Genomic DNA, 10,495 nt, shown 5'->3' with positions numbered 1-10,495 from the left:
GATTATGGGTACAAATATCACTTTATTTCAACATCGTGAACATCACCTGCACAATCAACATAAATCCTAAACGCTAAAATAATCCTAGTTTTAATAACAATATAATATAAAAAAGATTCTTTTGTTCAGAATTCAGAAATACCAGTCATTCAACAACACAACGTTAAATTATCAAGGAAATTGCTTGTACATAGCTTGAGCTTTTCACCACGTTTCACGAGTTCACATCTCTGGATAGGAACTGAACATTTAAAACACTTGAATTGTTACAACCACAGAATTGATTTCTGTTTGTGCTGGAAAATCATCAGCTGTTTGAGCCTTCACCATTATTCTCACCATTATGATCCACGATAACAACGCGTATGGGATGCGATATCTGCTCGCCGTTTTCATTCACATGCAAACGCGATGAAGACGACGCTAATCGTGCTTCTGCTGAAGAACTGGTGGAAGTTGAAGCACCTGCATTGCTTACAACACTTAATAAACACCCTGGTGGACAACCATTTGCCTACAAACACAGAAATACTTTTAATTGTATACAAGTATATCTTGTTTTCTTACATGTGTGGTTTGATGCTTCACTTGTATCTCCAGATTCTTCCTGATTTGTTGTATATATTCATACTGACTACATAACTTCTCAACACAAGACTCACAGACTGTTTTCGGCAGTTTATCGTACTTTTTAATCTGAAAGAAGTAATATACAAGCAGTTTCTTGTGGTTTTATGATGGATTACTTACACTAACAGGAAGAATTTTGATTTTCTCCAGCAGGGAAAGATCTCGGGCACGTCGACTGTACAAATGGATAACAACATGTTTGTACAGTGAACACAGGCGACAGAGGAAGCCCGTCATGATTGCCCGCCGATAACTGCCCATGATTGTCTTTTCTGCTTAAAATTACACCGATACAGATGATGGATAGCTGGATATTTTGAAAATAATTGTAATCAACGAGCTCACGAAGATTGAGCAAGAATTAGGTTGACATTTCGGATTAGGAATGGAATGGCGTCCGTTTACAACTAAAACTTGAGAAAATTAAGACATAATTTATCTATGGTGAGGTGGAACGTCATAAATTAATAGAAATTTATAAGTTTGGAATTCAAGTTGATTTGTTGCAAAACAATAGAAATTGGTTTATTTTTTATTTGGCATATGGTTTAGTTCAGGAAACTGCGAATGAGGGCGCTGTATGTTAAATCATTCAAATCATTCACAAATCACAGGTTTATTCATTGTTATTGTTATTTTGCAAAGGTGTTAGGTGCAAGGATTTAATTTAAATGTGATTGTTTATAATGTTTTTATGAAGTTAAAGTATAATCGCGGCGTTGTTTGGTATTTAAATCCCTTAAAACAATGTGAGAAAACTTTGTAAAATACTTAAAGCGTTCAAAAGTTTCAAAAGTTGTTTTTGATATGCTGCCCGGCGGACATAAATCACAAAAAGTAAAAACTCGACAAGATGATTAGAAAGCGTGGGCGCCCGGCGCCATGAAACATCCATTATTTATGAATCGATAACAATGTGCAAATAAAGTCGTCGCCAGCATCACGCCGCACGCCGAGAGTGGCTCTCGGTCGTCAAACGCTCATTAATACGCAGCGCAAACACACCGTGGTGCGTAATCGTAGCATCATGCTCGCGACAAGTGTATTCGCACGTAAATGCGAGAAATGTGGAAAATCGATGCGGCAATGACGTCGGTGGTTGCGCACGAGGGGCGCCTGCGCCGCTCGCCGGCTGTGGGGGACGGCGGGCGCTTGCTGCCGCCGCCACAACCGCTGCCATTCGTAGTGCGACGATGCCCGTGCGTCGCAGCCTGCATTTGGTGGGCCGCCTCGTCACCCTCGTCGCCGTCGTGCTCGCCGCCGTCGTCAGCGAGGCGCGCGCCGGCGATGTCTTCAGCAACTCCTTCCTGGTGCGGTTTCGGCGCGACGTCCATCCGGAGGAGGCGCATCGCGTCGCCGCCAGGAATGGTTTCGTCAACATGGGTCCGGTCAGTAACATATTGTGCACGTTTTATCAACTTCTAACTTCTTTAACACACATTTAACAAATTGTGCGGGTCAGAGACCTGAATTTTGATTCATTTTGTTAATATTGCAGCTGTTGGGGTCCCGTATGGAGTATCACTTCGTGAATCATGGGTTACCGACGGCGAGAACCAAGCGTTCCATTTCGCATATGCGTAAACTAAAAGTAGATCCATTGGTAAGTTTTGAAATTTATTATAAAACAGCATTTAATATGTTTAATATATGCAACCCAAAATACACGAAAACATGTTTCGGTTATCAGATTCATTCGGCAATCCAACAACCTGGCTTCACACGTGTGAAACGCGGCTACAAACCTCTGCGCGTTGAGAATCTGGTGAAGAATATCGAACCACACAAGGATCCGACGGATCCGTACTTCTCCTTTCAATGGTATCTGAAGAACACCGGTCAGAATGGCGGAAAAGCAAAGCTGGATCTGAACGTCGAGGCTGCATGGGCTCAAGGGGTCACTGGGAAGAACGTCACCACCGCCATTATGGATGATGGTAATTTATTTCATTTTATTTTATCTTATAACATATCAGCGTATAATTAATCGTTTATCTATAACGAATCGTGCGTTTTATTATCTCGTTATTAATCGGTTTATTGCTCACGCGGTGCATTTCTATGGTTATAAAACCGCAGTTTCCTGCATAACGTGGCAACACGTGTCTGGAAATAGTTTTGTATCATATAATACTGGGTTATGCAACATAGTATTCAAAAAACACTTAATTTAAAGTTAAAAACACATATTTATTAAAAAATAACCTTAAATTACTTAATGTATTACAAAATACTAAAGAGTATAATGTGTTGCCTACTTAACCAACATCTTTGGTTATATTCAGTGGAGTATCACACTGTATAATCTTGTAACTGCTTGACATTGACGAATGATTTTCTCTTATACTATGTTCGGATAGGCGTCGACTACATGCATCCGGATTTGAAGTTCAATTACGTGAGTACCTTACAAACAATTTGTCAAGCACTTGTGCGTCCTTAGTTTCACGTTTCTGGATCCTATTTTCGCCTCTCGCTTTGTGTTATTTGTGCTATTTTATATTTATTGTATTTTCACCCACGTTCTTTTATCACTAAACTTATTTTTCGTAGTTTTTATTAAAATTTATATTAAATTTCTTGGTTAAAATAGAAAAAAATGATACATTTGTTGATTTTAACGATTGACAAGTCATGTAGGTGAGCGAATGTAGGCGTTTTTCTCGAATTCCATCATTTACAAATCCCCGGCGAGTCCGAGAGATGAGAATTACGGGAAATTCGCTCTCTGTGCGCGCAATTACTGTCGTTCGTCGCGCGCTGAAAGCTAAGCCAATGCAATAGATGCGAATGGTCGAAGGACGAATAAATATTTGTTTTGACGTTTTATTCTTTTATTTAATTACGTGCTGTACCTGCTGGCGCACTAGAAATACAAAAGCTCGTTTCGTTTCGTCGAATTACGCTAATTCACTCTGATGGCTTTTTGCAGAACGCGGAGGCGAGCTACGATTTCAGCAGCAACGATCCGTTTCCATACCCGCGGTACACGGACGATTGGTTCAACAGGTGAGTTAGTTATCAAGTTATCAACTTTAATTTGCATGAATTATCATCGGATCATTATTTATCGCGTGCGCAACTGGTGAAAACTGCATTTATCTTAAAAAAAGTGAAACATCGGTATTAATAACGGTATACCGGTTATTTTTTTGAAATACCGGTATTTTTAATTGCAATGACAATAAACATAAGTTAAGTTAATCATTGAATAAGTTATTAACTTTAGAAATACCGGTATCATCTGAAAAATGCCGGTATTTTATTAAAAACTTAAATTGATTTTATTTCAATTCACGCTCAATTTAAAATGTTTGCTGTTTACAAAACGGATCGAACGTAAACTCAATTAAATTCAGATTGTTGTCAACATCAACATGAAAATCAGACTCGTTTTTGTTACCATCGAGTCGTCTGATAATGAACCTAAATATAAAAATTCATTTTACGCGTAAATTTATAATGAAATGAATTTTTCATGTAACTAGAACAAAACGCTAGCATTCACACAATTCTTAGCGGCTTCACGAATAATTTACAAGTTTAATTAAACAAAATTAACATAATTTATTGCGGTTAAAATACATAACACAAATAAATTAATACCGCACAACAATACGCATGAAAAGTAACAGATATAGCGAGCAACAATGAATTATGCATAAGTAAAAAGGTATAAAAAATAAATTAATAAATAATTGAGCATCAAAAACAGAACAAAAACAAAATCGCATTCAAGTGAATGCTCGACATCATTATCTGCATCATAAACTAGTTTACCAACTGCGAGTATAAAGTGAGGTCGGTTTTGGTTGAATTTGAAAATTTAGGAATCAAAAAATTTAATATTTTAATTATTGATGATTGGTGTCCACCCATTTGAAATCATACTTTCTTTCTGTGGGGACGCAGGCGCTGCTTGTTCTTTAGAAACCTGCGCTTCTTTCGTCGGTTCAATTTCCTGCGTCTCCTGACTAGAATGATCTTCTTTCTCGGAGATAACAGGCGATGAAGACACTTGTTTCTTAACAACTTCATGATGCGTAGGCGAATGATTAATCACTTGTTTGGCGAATGGTTTCACTTTGGTGATTTCCGTCCGGGATTCTTCGACGTCCTGCGTGACGTGAATCAATTTTCCATCTTGGGTTTTCTGTGTCCAGGCGTAGGCCGCCTGCAGGTTGGGTTTTGCTTGCGCCCATTGTGAGTGGTCAGCTTGTGAAGGTTGATACGCCCAGGGGCCTGGTCCTGGTTGTTCCTGAGCAGTTTCCTCAGAATATTTGTATTGTTCCGGAGATTCTCTTAGGTAATTTGGTGAGTAGTCTTGTATGGAAGACAATGCTGGGTAATGTTTAGGGTGTTCAGGTGCCAGGTGAGATGGAGGTCCATGTTGCGTTTGAGCAGTGTTGGATGCAATCTGTGCAGGTTTGGGTTGATAAGCGCTGTAATCAATATCACCTACCGGTGGGCTTGGTTGGGAACCTTGATCAAACCCGGGATACTGACTGATGTGATCATATTGCATTTGGAGTTGGGCTTGGGTCATGACTTGAGGTGGAGTTGCGGATAAACCTTGATTTTTGGGGGGTACAGGTATAGGTGCTCCTGGAGGTCTCCTTGCTGGTCCTCTTGGTGGAGGCACATCGAAAGTTTGTTCCTCTACCGCATATTGCGGTCCCTGCACTTGTGGTATCTGTGGAGGGTGACCCATTTGCATCTGGGCGTAAGCTTGATTACCTTGCGGGAATCCGGCGAAGATGCTTGGGTCATACCCTTCATACGCACTCCCAGCTGCTGTATGTCCAAACTTAGCTGGGTACACATGCGGTAATGCAACAGGATTAAACCCATCACTTTCTATCTCATACGGGGATTCCTGCTGGGCCCATTCGGGTAATTCTGGAATTACTGACGGGGATGCATGGGACGAGCTCCTCCTTGAGACCATCCAGGCAACACGTGACCCGGTTCAGATTCGTAGTGTTCCTCTGGTTCAGCTTCCACTTGGTGAGCATAATTGTTTACTGGTGGAGCTTGGGGTTGAGGATAATGGGGAAAAGTAGGATGACGATGTGGACCATTATTAATTGGGATATGTGCGGGTGTGAATTGATGACCATAGGTTTTGGGTTTCTTCGGAATGGTTGCATGGAATTGCACGTAGGAACTTGGTGGTTTTCCTGGACCGGAACCAGATGGACGCGCGAGAATAAATCCGGGTTGTTTATGGACAGCCCACTTGGGTATCTTATCCGCTGGTTTGGGCATAACAGGTACGAATACTTTGGCTCCTTTGGGACCACCTTTGATATGAGTTGGCTGGATGAAGAACTTGACTGTATGAGGTGCATGGTAATGCATAGGAGGACGCATAATAAATCGATGGTCATTCCCGTTCACGTTTACAAAACCCTGTCGTCTTTGAATCTTCTTTGGACCATGTCCATGTCCATATTCAACTTTTTTGATGATTTTGTAATACATTGGTGGACTTAATTCTTTTAAAGTCATCCTAGGTTTAGGTTTTATCACAGATGCTGGTTTCAGAAAAGTTTGTTTTACGGAAGACCCTGTAGATGCGACCGGACTTACAACAGTTGGTACCACGGCCACGGAAATCCTCGGAGTAATACCAGTTGATTTTGTCTCACTTTGCACTTCATCGTCATGCACCCGGTAATGTTCCGCGTCTTTGAACTGCACTTGCTTCAGCGCAATCGGCGGTGATTCCTGAATATTTGATTCCACTGCTTCCAAATCGTCACTTTGCACATTAATCGCGAGAGGTTGAACCGGTTTGGACACTGTGTGCTGATTGGGTTGCAGCGATTCGGTGTCCTGTTGGTTGCTACCGCGCAAACACAATATGAAAATCTACACAAAACACAAAAACACAAACAATTGGATTAATTCATTTGTTTTGTTGGTAATATGTGAAAACTTACTGCAAAATACCTCGTATAAATCATTTTGGATGTTTCTCATACGCTGCTTGTGTTCTGAATACGTTTTTTCGAACAACCGCTGTTGCTTTTATACTCAATCCCGCCAAAGCCGAAAGAAATTTGGAGCAGCGCGCAAGAAGTGCTTGTAAACCGCATAAACATGCATTATACATACATGAATATCTACCGAGTGTTTCTTTTGCTTAAAAACTCACCAAACATGATGTGCTTTTTGCACAAACATGATTTCGATTTAATTCGAGTGAAATTTCGAGGAGGCGAAGAAATTAACAAGAAATACGCGCGCGTGTTCATTGTCGCTAGTCCAGCATGGCTAGTGGATTTCAATTGGTGCGTTTATGGAATTAAACGATTAATTAACGAAACGATTACATGGTGAATTGTTAGAATTACCGGCGCGAGCTTTCGAAGGCGTTAAATTACAATGTCTGACGAATTGCGGTCTGGTTGGATTAAGTAAAAGTAGAAATCCGAATTTTCGGGCGCAATTATTCCGTCAATTCCATCCAATGAATAAGAATATTAATATGAATATGATGATATGTTGGAATAGAAAAAGGACAAGTATTTACACGCTCTACATATCAGACTGTGTGCGCGTTTGCAGAAGAATGCCTGCATGATTGACAAAATGACTTTTACTTGCTTAAGAGTATAAAGTTTTTGTGTTTACATGAATTGAGTACTTGACAGTATTGAAAACTGCAACCGCAAAACGCAAAAAGTACAAAAGTAAAAGTAATTTCAATTTGTTTTTTGTTTTATTTCCACAGTCATGGTACCAGATGTGCTGGAGAGGTTGCCGCTGCAAGAGATAATGGTATTTGTGGTGTTGGAGTGGCGTATGATTCCAAAATTGCTGGTAAATATAAAATTTTCCTTAAAAAATCAAAAATTTAATTTTTATGTTTGTGATAGGTATACGCATGTTGGACCAACCTTACATGACGGATTTAATTGAAGCCAACAGCATGGGTCATGAACCAAACCTAATCGACATCTACAGCGCGTCCTGGGGTCCTACAGATGATGGTAAAACCGTTGATGGTCCCCGGAATGCAACAATGCGCGCGATTGTGCGTGGCGTGAACGATGGCCGCGGTGGTTTGGGAAATATTTACGTCTGGGCGAGTGGTGATGGCGGCGAGGATGATGATTGCAACTGTGATGGTTACGCGGCGAGTATGTGGACAATCAGCATCAATAGTGCTATCAATGATGGTCAGAATGCGCATTATGATGAGAGTTGTTCAAGTACATTGGCGAGTACGTTTAGTAATGGTGCAAAGGATCCCAATACTGGAGTGGTATGCAAAAACTTATTTCAATTAAAAAAAATTAAAAAATTATTTCAATTTTTATTCAGGCGACGACCGATTTGTATGGTAAATGCACAACAACGCATTCTGGTACATCCGCTGCTGCTCCGGAAGCTGCCGGTGTGTTTGCTCTCGCCCTGGAAGCCAAGTATGTAAATTTATTATAATATAAAATTTTATATAAAAATTAATTTTTATTGTTTGTTTGCCAGTCGTAATTTAACATGGCGTGATATTCAACATCTAACTGTATTGACATCGAAGAGAAACTCTCTGTTTGATGCCAAGGGGCGTTTTCATTGGACAATGAACGGAGTGGGATTGGAATTCAATCATTTGTTTGGTTTCGGAGTATTGGATGCTGGGGCAATGGTGGCGCTGTCGAAACAATGGAAAACTGTCCCGCCGCGTTATCATTGTGAGGGTGGAATTGTCAAAGAATTACAGTGAGTTGCCCAACAGAGTTGGAATCTTTTTGTTTCATTAAAGTTTTGTGCAGGCGTATTCCATCGAGGAAGTCTATTATCATCAAAATAATAACAAACGCTTGTGAGGGAACCGACACCGAAGTGAAATATTTAGAGCATGTGCAAGCCGTGCTCACTGTGAATGCATCACGCCGTGGTGATTTGGAATTGTTCCTCACCTCGCCGATGGGCACACGATCGATGATACTCTCAAAGCGTGTGAATGATGATGACGCTCGTGATGGGTTCACAAAATGGCCGTTCATGACCACGCACACGTGGGGTGAATATCCGCAAGGAACATGGTTGCTTGAAGTGAGTTATTTTGTTATTTTTTGATGTATTGAATGTAATTTGGGTTTATTTGCAGGCGAAATTTAATTCGGACACTCCGCAAACGGGTTTCCTCAAGGAATGGTCACTGATGTTGCATGGCACCAAAGAATCGCCGTATACTGATCTCAATGTGTTGGATCCACACTCGAAGTTGGCGATTGTGAAGAAAGCGCATGAAGGCCGCATGAAAATGTAAGCCCAGCACATCTCAAACAGCTAATTTCAAAATTAAATTGACTCTATTATACGAACAACATTTCAACCGGCTGATAACTAACAGAGAAATTGATTCCATACAAATAGCCAGCAAAAAATTAATGTTTAAGTAAGAATAGCTAAGCTGTGAGGATGACACGTAAACAATTGACTAGAGAATTTGCACAAAAACGCATTAGCCAAAACAATCTAACTACGACTACAACACAAAGCAAGAAACAAATGAAAAGCTTTAATCTAAGAGTGATTTCGTTACGATTTTCCTTTGTTTCTCTTTGCAAACACAATGTATGTACACAAAAAGGAACTGTAATCATGTGTAAGCAAGGTCTATACAAAACGCAAACCAGAAATATTCTATATAAATGATATATTTAAACGTAATTAACATTCTTCGTACGTAGGATATAACTTAAAACTAATCTAAGATGCAAAAAGGTACCAAAAACAATTATTTTATTATTAAATTATTCGACGATGTAAATGCAAGCGGGGGACACAAATGAACCATGAGATAAATATTGATACGATTTGATATAATTGCACAATTGCGTTAATTTTTGGGGGTAATAGATATATAACTAACATTCACAAAACAAGAAGAACGCAATTTCGATGAGTTCGAAACAAGAAAAAAACAAGAGTATGTAAGAAACTAATCTCTAATAGTATATATATACATATATAAATATATCTATTGTAAAATATAATTTATTGTCTCAAGATAATGTGTAATGTAATTAGTAGAAAATGAAAAAAAGAAGTTTTGTTTGTGGGATGAGAACGTTACGTTAAATAATCAGATATATATGGCAAGCAAGATTATAAATAAATTAATATTTGTTTTTCCGCAGTGTGTGATACTTTTTCACAAACCAAAAATATTAATACATAAACATAACTTAAATTTGAATATCTGGACCCCTCTAGGTTTGACTTATTGCATTTCTGTATAAAACTGCTATTCATTTATATAGTGTGTTGTATACACACTTTTGTGTACGTGTGTCACACGGACGCTGCCATTTAAGTGCGTGACCACTCACTACCTCATAGATAATTCCGCACTGACTCACATGCGCGCCACACTTTTTGAAACACTTTGTTGCTTTGTGAGGTACTATAATGTGTCCGCAGATGGCGCGACGATGCAAGTTTAACTTGAAATATTCCTGAGAGTGAATATTGTTTATTTCATCGGTGCGATAACGACTAGCACACATTCCACGTTTTCGGCTTGCGATATTCTGTGATATAAGTTCGCTAAATCGCGATATATTTAATAAATAAACGTGTTTAGACTTGGAATAGTTCTTTATCGCGTGTGTTATTAGTTAATTATTAATCTTTGTGTTTCTAAATTTTGCGTGTTTAATTTATTCACGTGTTTGTTGTGAGACTGTTGCCGTCGGGCGACGGCCGGCGATATTTTGTGAACGCTAAGAAATAATTGACTTGTGCAAAAGATTTTTATCATCTGGAGATGATCAAGGATTAATGTGCTATCAGGTAAATATTGTCATTTCTATAATTATTGCGATTAACAAGAATTTTAATTTAA

At 39.2% G+C, this 10,495-nt stretch overlaps 2 protein-coding genes across 2 annotated transcripts; one reads left to right on the top strand and one right to left on the bottom strand.

Moving 5' to 3' along the window:
• Positions 1-2: 2 nt before the first annotated feature.
• Positions 3-1,173, bottom strand: LOC135798298 (uncharacterized). The gene is made up of 3 exons (XM_065311101.1): positions 751-1,173; positions 568-696; positions 3-514 (listed from the first exon to the last, which is right to left on the bottom strand). Exons 1-3 carry the CDS (start codon positions 889-891, stop codon positions 308-310), a joined length of 477 nt encoding a protein of 158 aa, XP_065167173.1. The 5' UTR covers positions 892-1,173; the 3' UTR covers positions 3-307.
• A 466-nt stretch (positions 1,174-1,639) lies between these two features.
• On the top strand, positions 1,640-9,783 carry amon (prohormone processing protease amontillado). Its single transcript, XM_065311878.1, has 11 exons — positions 1,640-2,018; positions 2,129-2,233; positions 2,321-2,567; positions 2,991-3,028; positions 3,563-3,639; positions 7,370-7,458; positions 7,515-7,903; positions 7,963-8,063; positions 8,128-8,361; positions 8,415-8,697; positions 8,753-9,783. Exons 1-11 carry the CDS (start codon positions 1,824-1,826, stop codon positions 8,912-8,914), a joined length of 1,920 nt encoding a protein of 639 aa, XP_065167950.1. The 5' UTR covers positions 1,640-1,823; the 3' UTR covers positions 8,915-9,783.
• Positions 9,784-10,495: the final 712 nt, after the last annotated feature.

This window comes from Atheta coriaria, unplaced genomic scaffold, assembly GCF_025399875.1.
Source record: "Atheta coriaria isolate IRGN ID8LTWV9N9 unplaced genomic scaffold, Caltech_Dcor_3.1 hic_scaffold_9_pilon, whole genome shotgun sequence".
Lineage (NCBI taxonomy): Eukaryota > Metazoa > Arthropoda > Insecta > Coleoptera > Staphylinidae > Dalotia > Dalotia coriaria.
Note: the sequence above shows the minus strand (reverse complement) of the source record. Positions and strands in the feature narration are given on the sequence as shown.